The 20,560-nt window shown below is 41.0% G+C and overlaps 1 protein-coding gene across 6 annotated transcripts in view; it reads right to left on the reverse strand.

The window, feature by feature from the left end:
- The window catches only part of ralgapa2 (Ral GTPase activating protein catalytic subunit alpha 2), an 85,671-nt gene that overhangs the window by 15,739 nt on the left and 49,372 nt on the right, over positions 1-20,560 (reverse strand). For all 6 annotated transcript variants that reach the window (XM_037977781.1, XM_037977780.1, XM_025004998.2 and 3 more), the window contains 5 exons: positions 20,070-20,141; positions 19,168-19,291; positions 18,902-19,057; positions 16,046-16,204; positions 13,246-13,373 (listed from right to left, as the gene is read on the reverse strand). In XM_037977781.1, coding sequence (XP_037833709.1) covers positions 13,246-13,373; positions 16,046-16,204; positions 18,902-19,057; positions 19,168-19,291; positions 20,070-20,141 — 639 coding nt within the window. The remainder of the gene's footprint in view (positions 1-13,245; positions 13,374-16,045; positions 16,205-18,901; positions 19,058-19,167; positions 19,292-20,069; positions 20,142-20,560) is intronic.

Raw genomic sequence — 20,560 nt, forward strand, 5'->3', positions numbered from 1 at the left:
AATAAGAATTCCACGAAATACAATAGGCCTTCGCAGCGCTGTCGCTGCTCGGGCCTAATAATAATGAAGAAATCCACGAAATACAATAGGCCTTCGCAGCGCTGTCGCTGCTCGGGCCTAATTCCACGAAATACAATAGGCCTTCGCAGCGCTGTCGCTGCTCGGGCCTAATTACATTGAAGGCTAGTCTTTATTGAGCATATGTAATGGAGGAAATACTATGATTTTGAACCATGACCCATCATTTAATCTGAGAAAACAGACTTTAGATCAAAGAGGGGACATCTATTTCCTATTAGTTTCTTTAATGTAATTGAGCAGCCCTATAAAAATCCAAGACTGAGTCACTGTTATGTGCTTTATTCATATAAACATTAAAAACCATAATAATAATTATGTATGGATTACTCAAATAAAATAAATGATTAAGACACAAAGAGTTAATCTGTGTAAAAGACAAAGGATGGGGTGAAAAGCCAGATAAGATCAGGGAGCATTAGTTGGATTTTAGATTTTAGATGCCCCATGCTGACATTTCACTAGTTTAGCCCTCTTTTTAACAGAACTAAGTTGATGGGGGCAGGGAACAGGACAGCTTCTTTCCCTTTTTGTTAAAGATGCCTTAATCATGCTGAGTTTTAAATAGTGCACCCCCTGAAGCTAAACTGTTTTTTGCTTAATTAGGAAATTTTCATAATAGAGAGGACATGGAGATGAAGAAAATGAACAGGGCCAAAAGCAATAAAGGCTTAAGATCAATCCTAAATCTAAGATATTGCTTCAGGCAAGAAATCTCTAATAGCACATCCGCCTTTTTTTTTTTTTTTTTTTTTTTTTTTTTTTTTAAATATTTTTTTACAGGCCATTAACTTTAGAAACATTGTCTCTGAAGGAACCTTGGTCTGACACAGAATTTCAAAACACAACAAAATAAGGGTATAATCCATGTTTAAATCAAGCTCGCATAACTGAACTAATCTTCTATTTTTAGGATTTCATCAAAATACGTTTTCAAAAATATTCCACAGCAATAAAATTGACTCATGCATGCGGACAAAGCCACTCCAATGGCCCTCTGGACTCCATGGCAGCAGCCAAGGTTAATGCTGTTTGTCAAAGCGCTGCTAGGAAAAAGGGGCTCTTGTAGTGAAGAGGGACAGTTGAGAGATGAGGTGGAGGGTGCCGCTAGGTGCTTGACCCCCTTCTCTCTCAGTCCTACATTCTGCCCATTAACCTGGGCCAATCAGCTTGACCTTGGTTAGGAGAGGAGCTCCGGAGTAGCTCACAGTACTATTGACTCCAAGCAGTCACATAATTGGCCTGTTAAGAGGAATAGATTTGGGGCGTGGGGTGCTTGGTTATATAGAGGGTCCAGTGCAAACATGGGTAAAAAAAAGGCAGATGTGATTTTTTCTTGAAGGGCATTGGAACCCATGTCAACCCGTGTCAAATTATTATTTGTGGCTAAAAAATTGTAGGAATACATAAGAAACTGAAGTCTTCAGTCTTCAGCAAAATGTGTCAAGATTTTAAAAAATTACCCACCTCGAAACAACTTGTTAGTCGTTATTAGACTGTGGGCCAAAGTAATAAATGCAGATGACAGTAGATATAAATCAGCAGGGGATTGCAGTGCCATCTCAGAAAGGTTTGGTATGAAAAAATGAATTAGATATGTATTACCTGTTATTTAATGCTGAAAAAAGATAAGTGGGAGAAAAAAATGGTGAAAGGCATAGGAAAGGGGAAAGAGATTAAATTACACTAGAGCCATAAGAACAAGGGATATCACTATGGAGAAAGAAGGTGGAGACACAAAGAAGGGAGGGGTGAAGATGGAAAAGAGGAAGGAAAGAAAAAGAGATAAAGCAGAGCAGGTGTTGATTGGAGAGAGGCCGAGCAGTGAGTGCCAGCGGTACCTGTTGTCACAGCGAGGGCTGAGGTGTGAAGCTCGTCTCAGCAGAGGCCCTCAGAGGTGTGAGGTGATTACGGGCAGAAGACAGAGAAATTTAGATGGAGAGACACAGGGAGAAAGACAGACACGGGCAGAGAGTGAATGTGGCAATAAAGCTGGCTGCAGGAATAATGGCAGAGTGGGAAGGAACAACAGATTGAGATGGATAAAGTGCGAGCATGTATGACAGAAACCAGCAAGTAGGGTATGGTGTGTATGTGTGTGTCTCACTTCCATTTTATATAGCAGCTACTCAAACCTTGGTGTCTCATTAAACAGCTTTTTTATGGTGTAGACAGCTGTAGCAGTAGTACAGAAAATGTCTGAATGTGTCACAAATGCATTATGATGAATGGAGGTGTTTGTGTGTCCATTTTCTTGGCGAGCATAGACTTAGACAACAGCGGATGCTCTAGAGGAATAGCTGCTTTCAGAAAGTTTTAACAAGTAGTCTAATTAGTGGGTCCAGAACACTGGAGCTCTGGAGCCCCAAAGGAGTCGGGTCAAACAGTAATCCCAGGTTAATGACACCTCCTGAGGGGTAAGTTTCCCACAGCAAGAGCTTTCTAAGCTTCAACCTCCGCACCTCTCCACCGTCCATCTGGCATTCAGACAGCAAGATGCGGAGTTATGGCTGTGACATCACTCCTAACCTGTGACATCATCACTGCCCATCAGTGATTTCACACAGTTTGGCCACAGCTACAGGCAAAATCTGATGTCTGCGAGCTGGCATGACCGGGTTATTTATGAGCTGACTGGAAAAAGTAGTCACCCATTTTCTTAAGTCCCTAGCAGCTTGTTTCTCTCAGGGACACTAAAAATTGATTTCTACTCAACAACAAATCATAAAAACAGCACCTACACAGAGGTCAGTGTTATTACCTGATTGTTGGGGCTTCAAAGAATATAAATGGTAAAGCAACACATCATTGTCATACACCACAGACAAGATAAGCAAAAGATTCATGGTGACATCATAAGTTTAACACAACATGGCTACTATCGAAGAAGACTGGTCTTATACATTCAGACGAGCTAAGTCTGTAACCAATCTCTTTTTCAAAGGACTCTGGCTTCCATTGATGAGTCCTAATACAGCAGCCTTAGATGTGAAACACAAAGGATCAACATGATTAATCAAACACAGACCCATTATGGCCAGACAGTCACACCGGCCTTCACTGTCTTTTAACAGAAAGTCATAATAAGATGAGCTACAAAAGGCTGATAGGGATGAAGATTAACAGATACAGTCCTGTGAGTGGCTGGGTGAGAGTTCTCTCTGAAGGTCTCTTTTGTCAGTGACGATCACCAGAGTGACATGAACGTCTGAGCTTTCTGGAAACATTATTAGGTCAGGACAAAGGTGGGTATGATATGAGCTATCTGAGGTGAATGTGTCATTTTTTTTCTTTAGTTCCTGACATTTGACTTGTTTAGAGTCGAGTCAGCGAACAACAGCATCTATCTGATCTCAATTTGAACTTTTAATAAAAAGTCACAGATGAAACACGGAAGGGCATGCTGAACCTAGACAGTGATTAAAATCCATCTAAATACTGGTGAGGCGTTTCGCCTCTTCTTTCCTGTGTCTTTAGATTAAATCTATATTATAGCAATTATTAACAGGCTACTAACCCCCACTCAGTTTCTGGCCTCCCGCGCTCATTGCAAAACACGATGGCAATTAAGGTACTTTTGAAGTTCTAAAATCTATTTGACACATATAGAAAAAAGGGGCCAGGCAGTTAAATTACAAGAGAAGTGTGCCAACTATGGGTCACACCAAATGACTCTGATTTTAACCCTACGATAACATTACTCAGACAAGCACTGATGAAATATTAAAACAAAATGAGCAGAAGCTTTTGCAATTTTAATGATGCTTGTGGCATGTGCAACAGAATAACTGCAATGCATTAATGCCAAGCATCTCTACTTCCCAGCCGAGACATGTTCGACATAAAATCTTTTGCTCCTCCACTGCCCAATCATTGAAAGGTCTATTGTGCCAATTAGGCTGCTTGGCCTTGTGCAAAATGACAGGCATTTAGAGAGAATGATAATGATTAGTGCAATGTTACATATGATCACATCTCTGATAAATGTAAAGAACAAAGAGGGTTAGTTAAGATAAAGTATGTGATGCAAATAATTCTTAAGAAGAAGAGTCAGGTCATTTCTTAGAGATAAAACTTTACAACCTGAAAGTTTATAGAGGTGTCTGTATCTAGAGCTGGAACACAAGCAGGAATGGGAACCAAGACTTCTCATTGTCTGTATTTCAATGAATGAGAAAGACAGTGGAGGGAGATGTATATATGTATACACACAGAAGCATGCACACAGAAAGAAACTCACACACTTGGGCAAAGAAGAAAATAGACTTCTGTGTTGGCAACAGCTTTTCCCTAATCCTCGCCCTTGGGCTATATTGTGCAGTCAAGCAGGCTATTACATGGCAACAATTAGGGGGGCTGGAGCCCAACACCTGGTCGTCTCCTATTCTGGCCCTTCAGTGGCAGCTGACTGTACAGTCTCACAGCCAGGTGGCCCTCCTTCAATGACATTAGCTAGTCACTCCAGGGTTAATCAGGAGCCTGCCATCATCCAGCGGGCAAGCATGGAAGCCCCATTCAGATCTGATGCTTTTATAGTGAAAATAGACTATGGAGACAATGTTATAAAACTTGTTCAACTGAAGATCTCTGACAGAGAACCAACATAATCGAAATGGACTTGGGGGAGGGGTTAGGGTCCTTGGATTCACAGGCTAAGGTTGGTGGACCGTCTTGATTGGATAAAATGTAGTTTACAGCACGTTAACTGTGTATCCTGCAGCTTATAAAGGACCTTTTCATGGGTGGACAAAAACAGATGGAGGAGCGGGAAGTACTATACATACACGCAGACGGGTGATGATGTGGGGGGAGTGAAACTAGATTTTGTCAGTGGGCTGATACAAAAACAAGTGGGTGTAGCTGGAGCAGCCCCGACTATATTTGCCTGCAAGAAAAACGCCATTCCAAAGCCCCCTGGCTTGGAGATCTGAGGATAAATAACAATCATTAGAATAACAAAAGCTATAGATTTGTACCCAAATCAGCTAGAATATCATCAATAGTAATTAGAAGCTATACATAACTAATGAAGATGTGCACGCTACATTAAACAAAGGTAGTGAGAGTTGTTGTTTATCTAAATCTAAAACATTAGATAATTAAGTAGAGCTTTTAATATTTAACCAAATAAAAATATATTTAGGCAAAATAAGTGAAAACTGATATCAGCCATTTGTTGGGGAAATGTTATTTTCAGTACTGTTATATATGACAAAAAGTCTGACTTTAAGGAAAAAAAGCCACATTACTAGAAGATGTGTAGGTGCCACTTCAACAAACAAATGCTTTCTCTTTTGACATCAAACTCTGTATTACTACAACCCACTGCAGTGAAGAGACATCGGAAGATTCACCGTTTCTCTTTCAGCTGCAGCCACCACTTGACCATAAAAGACAGACTATCAGTATTAACACATCAAAGGCTGTTTTCTGTAAGAAGAGGCAGACAATGCACAGCGATGCACACTTAATGTTTTGTTTTTGTAATTGCTTTGTTTGGCTTGCTTGTCAGTCAATGCAGAAAATTCCATTTAGTGCAAAAATGCAAATGCTGGAAGGGACAAGGACATCCTCTGAAAGAAAAACAATAGCCACAGGCCAGCGGAGAAGCAGACAGTGCCTTTGAAGTATGTAAAGAGGCATTAATGTGGAACTTATAAATAATCAACTAATTCCTTCTTAACACAGCCAATTAGGTCTGCAACATTAAAAGCAATTCAGTTTCATGAAAAAAGAACAACTCAAATGTGTGAAAAGGAAAAAAAAGAACTAAAGATTAAATAGCCATTTAGGAATAAAGATATAACAACGTGATAAAAAGAGTTCTCAAAAAAAACATGGCTACATCAGAGACCGAGAGATTCCAACAGAGTACGATGAGTGACATTTCACTGACATTTCCCAGCAGCATTCAATGTGAGGCTGCCTCAAGACAGCATCAGAAATATCTATGGATATGCTTGAATATGACACAGGCAGCAAGGGATGTGGGTTCTTTCAGGGGATGGCCTCAGCTCTGGGGCCACTGATGAGGAGACTGGATCCTGGGAGATTGAATAGTAATCATTGGAGCACAGATAATGGATGATTGAAGGCTCTTTCTACTCCGCTGCTGGATTTCAATATCAGAGAGGCCCTAGAATTGGGATTCTTATCAGGGGTGGGGTGTCAAACAAAGGAGAGCTGAGCGTGAAATATGGGGTCCAACTCAGGCACACGACCATGGCGATTAGCACAAGGATAAAAAGGGCCGCACAAACAAAAGAGGGCAGCTTTAGCTGGACAACGAGCTGTTCACTGCCTTGTAGTAAGAGACAAGGAAGGAAAAAAAGGACATAAAAACAAGAGAGACTACTTGCTGGTAACAAGAGGACAGAAGAAGAGTTTAACAGAGATGGCTTGGGGATGAATAGTGACACACTCAACTGTTAGTGTTCCAAATTCCCTGTTTCCAAAGAATAATAATGGACCAGCAGGGTTAAAATGCTATATACCACACCTCAAAGCCATCCACACACATCCAAACAAACACACATTATTTTTCACAAATACACAAACACACATGGTGGCACGAGGCTTCACATCTTTGCCAAGTCTATCACAAAAAAACAACAAAATTATTCCCATTTATCCCCAGATTCCAAGCACCGCTGCCTGCCAGGAACGCTCATTAACCCTCCCTTCAAGAACCCTGAGACAAAAGAGGGGAAAACAAAACATAACTAATCAATGAGAATGCTCCGAGTTGGGAGGCTGTGGAGTGGGGGATAACACGATAACCTGAGAGGGCTAACAGCTTTTGCTTTAGTGCTCCACTCGCTGGCTGTGGGGTGGAAAAAGAAAGTTCATTAATTAAACAGGGCTAGGGGTAACAGATGGAATGGCTAGCTGGATGCTAATCGCTTGAAGCGGACAGACAGGTTTTTACACTTGAGCTGGAAACAGCAACAACACCCTAATCTTGCTGGACCATGTTGCATCTAGTGGGAACTCTGGCATTGTGGTATCTTGGCTAAGAATATTTATGGATAGCATTATATTTTTATTGTGGAAGAACACTTAGTATTTGAGGAAAAAAAAGTATTTTATTGTATTGATTAAGTGTGAATATCCAATTTTGTTAAATGCACTTGTCCATAAATATTAGTGAGCTAAAAAACCTCATCATTCATAGGTTTATGTGCTCAATTAAATCCAAACTGCATATAATAAAACAAACAAACAAAAAATGTTTTTTCTTTCTAGAAAAGCAAAACATTTATACATTTCCAACTAATATTTTAACTTAGGATAAAATCAGAAATAAATATTTGGAGCAATATTCTTGATTTTTAATCCCAGCTTTCATATGTCTTTGCATGCTCTCCACCAGTCTTTCACATTGCTGTTGAGTGACTTTTTGCCACTCCTGGTGCAAAAACCTAATAAGCTCAGCTATGTTTAATGGCTTGTGACCTTCCATCCTCTTGATCACATTCCAGAGGTTTCTAAAGGGGTTCAGGTCTGCAGATTGGGCTGGTCATGACAGGGTCTTGATCTGATGGTCCTTCATCCACACCTGAAGTCGCATTGAAAACCTGATGCTCGGTGTATCCTTCTGCTAATAAAACCAAAACTGAACCTTTTTTTCTCATTCAAAGCTTTTCTTTTCAACTCTCAATAGTTATTTTTTAATTCTGATGACTTTTTTTCTTGTTTTTGCCATCTACTTGGTCCTATTGCAAGAGGTTAATGATGACCACAACAGTGATTTTTATACTTTTACTTGTTAAATAACATTTGGTTGAGGTGTGCTTGTGTTCAAATTCAATAAATACTGGATAGCTGTCATACATGTAGAAATGCTGATATCAGAAAAAAATAGCAGTGGTGTCTTAATTTGTTCCAGAGCTGTGTATTTCAACATCTAACATTCTAGCTGAAGCCTAAAGAGACTTGTTTTTAATTACTCTAATCATTGCATGGCCTGACCTCAGGGTGAACCTGCCTGGATATTAACTCCTGAAAAGACTGACAACAGTAGTGAATGTTTTTCACTTGCAAATAGTCTTTTCTACTGTGGAATGGTGGGCTCTCCAGAAGAAAACAAACAGAACAACAAACTGCAAAAAAACACTTCTTATTTCATAAAAATCACAAACTCATCATTGGCTGATTAAGTGCATTTGTAAGCAGCATCTGACTGCAACTTATCCCCATTATTCTTTAGATGCAGTAGGACTGAACTGAGTTTTACAGATAATGCTTGTGCATTTTTGGCTTAATTTTTGTAAAATAAATAAAGGCGTGGTGTAATATGTAATATCTTGCTCATTCATCGTAATTAAAATTTTTTGTGTGGTGAGGACAATAGTTTTTATTTTAACCTTTTATGTAAAACATTAAAATAATAAAAAAAAAGGTGTACTCATTTTTCACCACACAAAAACTGAAATACACCAACAGACACAACAGTTTGACACCAGCAGTGTGTGTGTGCTTCCCCAGGCAGGGCTCTGGGACCCTGCTGTTGGCCGTCTGGTTCCATGCGGGCTCTACCTGTGTTTAAAAGGGGCGGGCCCCATGAAGCTCAGACCCCAGAGTGCAGGCTGGGCTGGGCCTCCGGGGCTTTTCAGGGTGTGGGTGCCATGCAGTGGACGCCTTTTGTTAGAGGCTGGGTGGCAAGAGGAGGAGGAACTAATGCAGAGAGGTGGAGGGGGCCAAAAAAGAAAAAAAAAAAAAGAGTAATGCTATGAGTCATTTTGCATTAGCAGCAGGAGAGGGAGACAAGGAGAGGGGGGAGTATGAGGGGAGAGAATACTTTTGCATGTTGTATGAAGCTAGACGCCATATGCCATCCGAGCTGGGCTGCCTCCTGAGTCAGGGCTCTTGGTTTGACAGGCCTGTGCTTGCCCCCTACACACACCCAAAGCTACCCCCCCTCAACCCAAACTAACACCCTCCTCCTTCTAGGCCTTTCTACGCTCCAGCAATGGGCTTGGCAATTGCTTTGGTTGTGCATGGTCTGCGCTCTGTTCATCTGTGTATGTGTGTGTGTGCGCATTGGAAGCAAAGTGGGAGTGTGTGTATGTGTGTGTGTGTGTGTGTGTGTTGGGCGGGGGGGGTACTCAGTGATCTGAACACATCGGACATTGTCGTGAGTCCCGGCAGGAACAGCTGGTCAGCTGGAGAGAGGGGTGGGAGGGGGGCAGGGATAAGGAGGGTAAGAGATGGGAGGCAGTGCGCTACACTGATAATGGGATTAGGTTAAAACATTCAGAGGGGGAAAGAGAGAGAGACCCCTCCTATTAGTAGCCCCTCAAATAATGCATAAACTCTCAACCACCCTATCAAAGCCAATGCCAGCCTCCGCCCAAACTAGCCCTGCCAACTCTAAGCCAGGGACACTTCAACACAGAAATAGCCCCCCAACTTCACCCCCTACTACATACTTACTAAACAATAACTCACACACATATATTATCCAATAAATCCTGATGAGTCTAAGGATGTGCTCTACACATACTACAGTACTTTACAAATTACTTTCTGTTGGCTAGCCTTGGTTCCAATGAGCAGGAAGTTGGCTAGTTAAACTCACATCAGCTCCATGAATCTTGAATATAATGACTTGCTTGGTGTCGCACTGTGCCCAGTCAAGCACTGTGCTCCATAGTGATATAGACTGCTGAGTATTATCTATGAGACTGCTGACAGTTATGGCACAACAGCTGGCAAATTAGACCTATCAAAGATGCTAAATAATTCATGTGAGACAACACTAACATGGCAGATCCTATTCATGACACCCTATCATGCATACAGGCGCACTTTCATCTCTGCTAGGTGAAGAATTTTACAGTATACAAAAGGAAAGGTTCTGGTCAGACAAAGACAGGCTGAGAATGGGACAATAACTTGCTCCAGAGGGGTGTGAGAATATGTCACCATCAATGCATCAATGCATCAATGCAGAGATCGTAATAATTATGATGGGAGTCTGGGGACGCAGCAGCAACACACACAAAGGAGTGCATTCAGAATATATTTTACTTTATGATTTTCTCTTTACATCTTCAAAATTATGTACATCTGGGGAAGAGCAGATACGCTCAGGTGGCGGAAACGTGACAGACTTCAACAGCTTTCTGGGTTCCAATGAAAAGAATCAAACCTTCCTCTCCTCTTTCTGCCACAACACACACACACACACACACCACCTAAAAGCCTGGCTCGCATGACTGGCGATGGACAGAAACAGATTATGGTTATTGATCGCTGCCTGGAGATGGATCTGTGTGTGTGTGTGTGTGTGTGTACGTGTGTTTACTTGTGTGTCAGAGGAAAGGATGGGGACTTGGGGCAGTGTGCAAAAGCTATTGATTCTGTCCAGTAGGGAGGCTATGTCTCTGAATCAAGGTCAGTTTTGCATTGTCTCACCTATTAGCAACTTGCCATCACTCAAACACACACATACACACAGAGGACCATTTTTACCTTTAACAATAGCCCTATCGCAAAAAGTGATGGAGGACACATCAAACTCAAGTGCTTGTTGAAGAAATAAATAAATCCCAGCTTCTGAATGAGGACATTATTCTATAGTGACAGTATGAAGGACCTTCATATAGTAAATAGAATCAGACAGCAAACGTTTCCTGTGGCAGTCTGGGTTCAGGTGACACAAAAACTCATTTCTTTCATGACAATATGCTGTACATTTTGGCAGTGGAGTGATATGCACAATCAAAAGAAGTACAAAATGATATTCACTAACGCAAATATGCTTAAAACAAATTAATAAAAAATAACTGATTTAATTTAAGTATAATGTATTTTTGGACTGAAAATTTAGAGGTTATAAATGTTGACAATGCCACCATGAAGAGCAGAAAGTTGTGGACAAAATGCTTGAACCACAATGCCAGACCAGCTGCCTTTTCTATCAGGCACACATAAATAATAAATGATGTATTATGAGTTGTTTGTTAAAGGCTTCTGCTGTCTTATAGTATGAAGCCAATGTTGTGGTCTGATAGAGGAAACTGACAAAATACGAGTCCCAAAGTGACTTAGAGGGCTGCAGATGATTAAAGAAAGTATATCTAAATGCTCAGATTTAACAAATCAGTGAGGGAAGAAAGGGATAGAACATAATGGGGAAAAACATAAAGGGGTGGTAGCCATCTGAAAAACATTGTTACCCATCTGTGTGTATTTTCCTACAATGTTGCTGGTGGATATTTTTCAATATCAAATCCTATTAGCTTGAGAGATTCTGTGAGCGTAGCAGCAGACTGCTGGAGTCCTCTCGAGCCTTGTGACGGAGCGAGAGAGGGGGCTGTAGAGCCACACTGGCCTTTTATCTGGACACACAGGGGTCATATAGCTTCTCTTTGAAGAAATATTCTCTAATTACCTTGGAGAGTGGCCTCACAGGCAGAGAGCGGGCTGTGGATTGTTAAGGTATTGTGAAGGGGTAAACTAAGGATGAGGATTTTCGTCTTGCACAAAAACACACTTCCTGGGAAAAAAAGAGGGTGGGTCATTGTTCCAACCTGTGAAAGATAAAGAGGTGCATATCCTCAGAGGCAAAAAAAAAAGTCTGGAGACAGAAAAGCGCAAAAAAGCCAGACTAACGCAACGACAAATCCAGTGATCAAAGCATCTAATAGAGTGACTCAAGACAACATTTTGTGTAAAGTTCATGACAGTACTGCACAATCTGCCGCTCAAGATATCCGTAGATAGATTAAGAATAAATAAAATAATTAAACAAAAACCATGATTTCCAACTTTAACACGACACAAAACATTTTGCGTTTAGATTTGGTTTAAACAATGCCACCAGCACACATGCAGATACTGATACTGGCAGAATGTTTTGCCTGGCGCACTCATTCATCTCCTCGCTTGGAGTGCTGCGTGAGGCCTGGAAGCCTGACGGTGCCGACTGCTTCTCTGCTAAGGAATGCCAGGTGAAGCTTTGTGGCCCAGCATAGGCCTGTTCCTCACCCCTCTCTCCAATACCCCCCACCCCCCACGGTTCACACAGGCAAGCAGCGCGCCCCCCCTCCAGCTCTGGCACTGAGAGTCACACTGGGCTAATTCACTTGGCGTTGGGTAACAGACATCTGTCACTCAGGATGCCCCAAGGGACACACAGACACAGCCTGGTATTGGGTGGGGGGTGGGGGGCAGACGATGTGATGCATTGTGAAACACATACAGACGGATGCATACTTACACACAGGCCACACAGTGTGCGTTGCAGTACGATTTCAAAAGACACATGAGTATGAAAAATGGACTTCATAATACTTTTAAAACAAGTTTAGAAAATGTCAATATCTTAAAACCAACAGATTCCACATTTCTGTCTAAATGATGCCTCCTTGAGGGAGGTTTCTATAGCAACTGCCAGAGGGACAGCGTGGTTCTGGTGAGGCGGTGCTGTACATGCTGTCCGAGGAGGAGCTGGGCGTTAAGGGAGATCAGGTTTCTCCCTCAAGGGGCCATCCCGATTCTGCCCCCAAATTTCACCCCCCAACTCCATGCTGCTGGCATTCACATGCTAATTCATCTCCACTGGTAATTACACTCTCTTTAAACCAACTGACAACTACAGCTGGAGTCAGGCTCTTAACGGCACACTGTTGGATGGGTGGAGGGATGCGAGCGAGTGTGTGTGTGTGTGTGTCTGTCTGCACTTACATGTATTTGCTCATGGTGCTTTTATTTTGGCTCTCTTTTTCTTCCATAAAATGGTAGTGATAGATGATGACACATTATCTGTGTTCAAACCCAAAACAGCCCTGCAACCTCCCATTTTGCTTCAGGCTGTGAAACAGCCCCAGCCTAATAGTTATATGTAAATCAGGTAGCTCATAAAGATCACTGTCAGCACTCAGCTGTGTACATAGACTAACATGACATGAACACCACATGTCTCAATGAATTTACCCAGAAGGGTTCTTGGCCTCGCAATAAATGTAGGTTGAGTGAAGTTTTGCATCAACTGGAATCATCATGAAAATACGGTCAAATGTATGCTCATAATCTTCTTCGTATAAGACTTAAAATAATCAGTCTCTTACCTTTTTAAATCATTGCTTTCCCATGAAGGGGTGTCCTTACATGGGATAGAGAAGAAGAAATAAAGCAGACGTTTGGAGGTGTAAAGGATACAAGCTCTGGTAGAGAGTCAGCCGGGACTTGACAGCTCTGCTGGCATTGATACAAGTTGCTCGAACCAAGCTTGGCAACAGTGTCCCAGTGACAATGGCGCCATTAAATAGAGGCCCAAAGAAAGGAACCTAAAAAAAGTTTAAAGGGAAAAAAACATGAGCATTAGCAAAGAAAAACAAAATTAGACATAAAAAGCATAAATTTAAAAGTAATTCACATTAGATTGTTACATGTAATAGTTTAAATTAAACACGAGGTTGATTAAAACTCTTCATGTCCTTTTCTTCCAAACGGTTGCTCCATCTGTTTAGGGCAAGGGTTCAAGTTGAAATTGAATTTCACCCAACTTTGCACGACAACTACACATATCTAATGTGAATCAATGTTAGGTAAATGAAATTAAAATGACAATCAATGCTATACAATGCCCTCATATTGAGCTGCTGAACAAATACAAAGGAGCAATATGAATTTTAGCAACTGCGAGTGTGTGTGGGTACACGCGTCTGTTCATGCATATTGGAAGGGGGCCCTTAATCACTGCAGCTCAATAGTCATTGACCTGGAAGTTGACGTGAATGTCAAAGGGTTTCTGCTGATTTTAACTTGGTAGTATAAAGAGTTTAATTTGTCTCGAGTCAAATCAAACAATAATTACAACTTTTTTTCAAGATATTAAACTTGAATTAATGGTAGAAAACTGGTATGACACCAAAATAAATAACAGGAAAATTAAAAGATAAAAGTTCTGAGTAGAGGATGTAATTTGCAGGTTGAATGACTTGCATTGAAGGGGCATTATCATGGTAACTTCTCTGTCCGTTGAATTTGGCTCTGCAGCGTTTCAGCACTTTTTTGTGAATTTGACTTCTGAACTTCCTTCAAACAAACAAATATTTCTGCAATTTTTTAAAATTGTCTTTATTCATTACTGTGTAAGTCATCCTACTCCTGTGATAAACATGCAAAAAAATATGAATATACTGACTTGTTGGGTTTAAATATTAGCTTTAGAAAAAAAACAAAACATAATTTGACCTATTTCTCTGATCTAAATGGACGATAATAAATTGGTGCAGTAATTAATAAATCTAGACATAAATAATGTTACTGAATTACTTTAATGTGACTCATGCAGAAAGTATGCAAATACTGCAAATATATTTGAACTTCTAAAGCCTGTCATCACAGGCCTTAAAAGTTTATAAATTTCCATGTCCTCTGGGAAGCCACACATTGAGTGCAGCGCTACGGAGTAACCAAGATGAAAGCTAACCAACAAAGGGCAGTAAACATCTCTGAGAGCACATACCCACAGTGTGGGTAATAATGCACCACTGGAGTGGGGAGTGAAGGGTGTGGGAGAACTGAGAGCCTTCAGACAAAACACAAAGCTGAAATATTCTATAAAATTCACAGAGACGTGTGAGCCAAAAACAAGGGCGAAGGAATATAAACACAACAAGATAATAACATAACACCGTACTGTCTGCATGCAGCTGGAAATATTTCTGTTTATCATGGTATACAATTTAACAAGTCACTGTAGGAAAAGCATAATTGGAGTTGCTGGAGACTCTTTCTACTAAGTGCCTCAAAAAGCCATATCTATGAATCAGCATGTGCAAGAGCAAGACCTCCTCTGGTTTGAATACAGCGATCATTAGAAAAAATCTAACTTAACTGTTGAAATAGCGAATTCCAGTTTCTATAGTGATTACAGACTCTGATTACAGAAAACTGCAACTCTGTCTCAGGAAGTTTTATCACAAAACACTTCAAGCTGAGATTTAGACACCTTCTGGCTGCCTCGGAGTAATTTCTGAATGGACTGAGGCAGCGAGGGGGGCTGCAGCTTACCCACAACTGATGCGCTTTTTACCATGAAGCCAGGTAGGTAAGCCGGCTTTGCGGATCAATAATGTGACAAAGTGATGACATATGGTCTGTGCGACCACCTGGTTGTGGGATTGAGGAAAGATTGATGATGAGGCACATTAACTTTGCATTTAGTTTAAAGAAATAGGGTCCCTAACACTGAGTTAATTTGTAATGTTTAAACAATACGAGGGAGACGTCTATCACACATTTAATGCGTTGTGCTTTACGTCAACACAGCTGAGTTCTGCTCCACGCCTCTTTTGGTTCCACGATGCTTCCTTCATTTCTGAAAGCTCATGTCTATGCAGGACATGGCCGGCTCCATCGGTGATTTATGAATGACCAGAGGCAGCATAACAAAGGACCGGTTTTTGTGGTCATTTCTCAAAACTGTTTGGTGAAAGAGCTGTTTGCTTTGGGAAGAATTCAGCCTTTTTAATATCTCCACTAACTTGAAGTTTATATCGTGATGCATTCATCATACCTTGAAAATGGGAAATTCTAACATTTTTTATCTTTAGAAATATAACATCTAATACTGCTCTTCTCTCATATTTTGGATATCAACTAGAAAATAAGAATTCTTAATGTTCTTTTTTTTGTCCAAGCCCAAACATGAAAATGCCAATTTTTCATTTGTAACTGAATAAACCATAAATATAAGTTGACCTTACAAAAATAGGGAGTAAACATAAACTGCTGTTTTAACTAGCTTCAACTGGCCAGTGATTTTCAGTGTTTGTTTCTGTGAGGAGGCGTTTTAAAAACTTGGGTCAGTTCAAAACATGACTTGGAAAGAACTGAAAAAAAGGGATTATTACAAACTATTACTAATTCTTTGTTCTTTATAGTGACAAATCAAGTTGTCTGTCATGAAAAATATTTAGTCCTAACAAAATGACGGTCTCTGTGGATTTACCTGAGGTTTCTTCATGATCTGGATGAAATACATGTGGTTCTTCATTGGGTAGATGATAATGAGCACGTCTCCAAAGTCAGTTGGAATGATGCCACGTCGGTAGTCCCTGGTGTGCTCAGACCACACAATGTGCACCTCATCATTGCCCAGGTGACGCAGCTGCCAAACAAACAAAATCGTCCTAATGAAGGACCTTGCAAGTGCATGTTGTTTTCACTGTTATAGTGATGAAGACAGGAAGACAAATTTAGGTGGATTATAGCACCAAACAGGCTTTATCAAAGCTGCCCTTTAAATCTTTATCACCTCTCGAGGACTGAGGAGTTAACTTAGGCTTCAGAGACTTGAATAATAAAATAAAAAATAATAAGAAAAAATATTGTTAGTAAAGGTGTCTCAAAAAGTGAACTTGATTTCATCACCAGGTGCAAGAACAAGGTGGCCGCTCACAGATAAATCCAAAAACTCGGTCTGAAAACACCTGCTTACACAAGCGTCTAAGTCCCTATTTGCACTCTTTTTATAGGTTTTTTTTTTCATTACAAATTCAAATAGCAAACACAAAATAGACAAAATTGAGCATTTTAAAAGTAATTCAAATCCAATTAACTGTACCCCATCAGAGTTTAAATTGCTTCCAATTTCCACTATATTCATAAACACAAATGAAACTGGACAGGACAAGAAGACGTGCCTAAATGACAGGAAATAGACTGATGCTAGATTATAAAAGGTAAACAGAGTTACCCTTCCCAAAAGCAAATAAATAAACACAGCTACATTATATTCTTTGGCAAGTGAAGATCACCTATTAGCTGGTAGTCCAGTGATGTTGAACAAGCACCCTTTCAAATTTCTGGGGTATCATGGACACTGAAAAGTGAGCCTCTACTCAGAAGAAAACATCTGCCAATGTTCTGTTGGACTAATGAGCCATTAAGAAACATGCCCTCGCCAACAAAAAATGCAATTAGCACATTCTATTATAAGCCCTTAATTATGGTAATACGGTAATCTTAAACAAATCCACGGCACGCTGATTATTGAAGCTCGCCAGTTCAGTCTGTCTGTCCAAGGATCAGCAGGTACCAACCAGGTCAGTCACTGGGACAATTTCAGAGAAAATGTTGAATATGCATTTGCAGCAGACAATTAACACTGGGATGTTAATTTGGGTTAAGATATTAGCATTTGGATGAGCTGAATGACAAGTTTAATGAGGATGCTTATGCTTGAGTCAATCATCTTCTGCACAAATCTATTTACCCCCTTGTTAATCACATTCAAATGTTTGAGACTTCTTTAATAAAATGTGATTCAAGTCAAAGGCTCTTGTCCAATTATCCCTCTTTGACCTCCCATCCAACCAGTGGGCTTCACACACACGGAAACAAAAAACCAGAGGACTCCAGAACAAAAGAGGCTCCTTATAAAAACAACCTGCAGCAGCCCAGTTAAGCTGTAGTGCCTGAGGGTGAGTGTGATAGCTAAGGCACCCGTCTATCTCCCTCTCTTTCACACACATGCACATAAGTCTACATGGCCTGACCCCCAACCCTGCAGGTCGCTTCTATAACCCCATTACCGAAGCCAGCTGCTACTGCTGCAGCTTGCACTGCCCTGAAACCCAAAATTGGATTCAGGAATTCATGGTTTTCCCCCTTTTCTTTTTGGGGTTAGTTATTTTTTTTCCCCCCTTTCATCGTCTTCAAACAGGCAGTCTGCTCAGCAAGAGCTACCCCATCCATCGCTCCCCCACAGAATGCTTCTATGGTTACAGGCGGTAAAGTGGGTGACTGCTGGACTAAGTGTTATTTTTAAATTGACAGAGAAACATCCTACTTAGACAAAGACAAAGCCGGCTTCTCATTCCAATTCTTCATACCATTTCTCCTGTCTTTTCCCTCCTGTCTTTTTGTAAAGCATTTGCGCCAGAAACCAGCCTGACAATTTTTTGTCGGACTTGTGGCTGGTGTGGGGATCTGAGTAAGGTGAGTCTGAGCAATTACAGAAGTTTCTGGTGAAATATATGAAAGTGGCGTGGCACCTCACTCTGCCCTGTGCAGGGACACCCTCCAGCGCCTCACTCTGGTTAAGTTCAGTCAAACTATTTCCACAGACTAAATTTTGTGGGTTTAAGAGTGGCTTGAGGATGGGTTTGGAATGAGAAGAGTACTTTTTTTTTTAAATGGAGAGGGAAAAAGTCTGTTGAGGGCAGTTCAGTGGTTGGATATAAGGAGAGCCTGATGAATTTCCCTTCCCAGCAGGGTATTGTATGAGAAGATTGGCAGTGCGAGCAGGGGCCTTGCGGCTCATTTCTTCGTGCTAACTGCTACTGCTGCACTAGAGCTCAGAATCCCACTGCAGAACCCAATCGATTGCTCCTGTGGCGGCAGCAGGAATTGGATAAAAGGATCCTGCCGGCATCCGGCCGGCGCCTGCCCTAGCAGGGAGAGCTAATGGCTGAATCCAGGCCCTGGTCACAGCACATAGGGAGGGGGGCAAGAGCTGGCAGAATCATAGTCATTACCACAGCGGCACATGCCCTCTCTTCACTCACGCGCCTGCGATTCTCTACTCCTCAGGCCTTCCTGACCAGGGTCACTAATCAATGCCCGTACTCTGGAGTCACACCTCCTGATCACAGCTTAACACAGAGCTGAAGGCTACACAATACATTGCTTGGGGCAGGCATGGCTGTGTAGCCATTTCACCGCATCAAATGTGTAAAGATGCATCTACACTGTACTCTTTAAATGCGAAGCATTAAGGTATGTAATACATTTCAGACATAATGAAAACTTAAATGTTAAAGACAAGTGAGACAAGATAATAAACACAAACATAACTTTTTACCTTTTTGGTAAGGCTATCATCCGAATCAGACGGCATACGTGTGGATACGTGGAAAATAACTTCCACAGTGGAGGTAGCATAGTAAGGAGCTGTTAGACCTGTGCTGCCATTCCTCTGGAGACCCCCCATAAAGCCACAGTGTGTGGCCAGGTCCACCTGAAGGATACAGTTTGTACAATTAAGTGTATTCCGAGGATAAATCTGCATAGTTATGTTTAGGCTGAGGATAAAGTGCCAGCTGATTAAAAAGGTATGGTTATTTGCACCTCCCATCCCAGTCCAGATACAAAGTCTTCAAAGGCCTGGCTGCCTGCAGTGTTAGACAAAATGGAGCACTTGTCTTCTTGGCCTTCTCCAATGTAGAATACAGCAATCTTGTGTGTTTCACGACTACAAAATAAAACACAAAGTGTAAAAACAAAAACAAAGCACAATAAATAAAAGTCAGAAGCTAATTGAACAAATGTGACAGAACTTGAAATGACTGACATTGCTTTAGCCTTTTTTAATTAAATTCCTTTGACATGAGAATCCAAAGATTCAACCCCCCACATCTGCCAAATCAAGATAAACTGAGTGCTTAAGTGTAATTAAGCTGTTGAATAAAATCAGAAGAGAGGAATAAAAAACACACCTATTTGCTAATTTTCTTCACTATTTCTACAGCTTTAACATGATTTTTAGAAAAAAGAAGGCAGCAAAGTCTCCCCATCTATCTTCCTTGTTGCCATGGCAGTACATTGTGCCGGGGTAGGTTTTGGGCACTTTGCATGCTTGTGCACAGATTGTTATTGTTCAGCCAAGTCTGTCTGAAAGAATAAAGTTCAATTCTAAGGGCAATTCTTTAATAGGCTCTTGTCATCAGCAGTGTGGGAAGTGCTTATTGATTAGGAGAAGAGAGACAAAGTAATAGAAGGACAACAAGAGTAAGAGATTTTCAGGGGTTGTGGTTAGCAGGGGCAGGCATGGGGAAAATGATGGGGTTAGAAGAGAGGAATCATATGCTGTTTGAAGAAGCTTTCACCTAGACTCAAACAGGTATGTCAGAAAGCTGTTTGATGACAGAAAGGGGCACTGAATTACAGGCAATTGTGTGTTCATAGGTATCTCGGACAAACCTAATATAAGACCTAATTTTTACTGGACACAACATAAAATAAAACCTTACCACTGCCTGGAGTCCAAGTTCTTCAGCTCCCTTAAAAGTTTAGAGTTTTTCTTCAGCAAATGGAAGCTTTTCCTGGTAGACAAAAACAAATCTATCAGGGAGTATTTTTCAGTACTGCATAAAAACACAATTCAGGCATCTGCAAGCCATTGGAGGTATAAATAACAGTTTGCATGTACAAGTTGTGATACAATGTTGATAACCAAAAGCAAAACAGACACAGGTGCAAAACCCAATCTCCTATTTGCTGTGTGTGTGTGTTGCACCATCACTATTAAGAGGTGTGTAAGCTTTTAATTTACAGGGCACAGCCGCAAAGATGAGGCTTTGGAGACCTTAGTGAAAACAGCTGGACACTTTTACCCTGTGGAGAGGAGATTAAGACACTGCAGTCTCCAATGTGCCTTTAGTTCCACTCTCTTTAACTAACATGTGAGCAGCTGAGTTATAGTCGTGCCTCAAATATGTCAATCTTTTGACATTTTTATTTG

The sequence above is a fragment of the Kryptolebias marmoratus genome, linkage group LG10, assembly GCF_001649575.2.
Source record: "Kryptolebias marmoratus isolate JLee-2015 linkage group LG10, ASM164957v2, whole genome shotgun sequence".
Taxonomy (NCBI): Eukaryota; Metazoa; Chordata; class Actinopteri; order Cyprinodontiformes; family Rivulidae; genus Kryptolebias; species Kryptolebias marmoratus.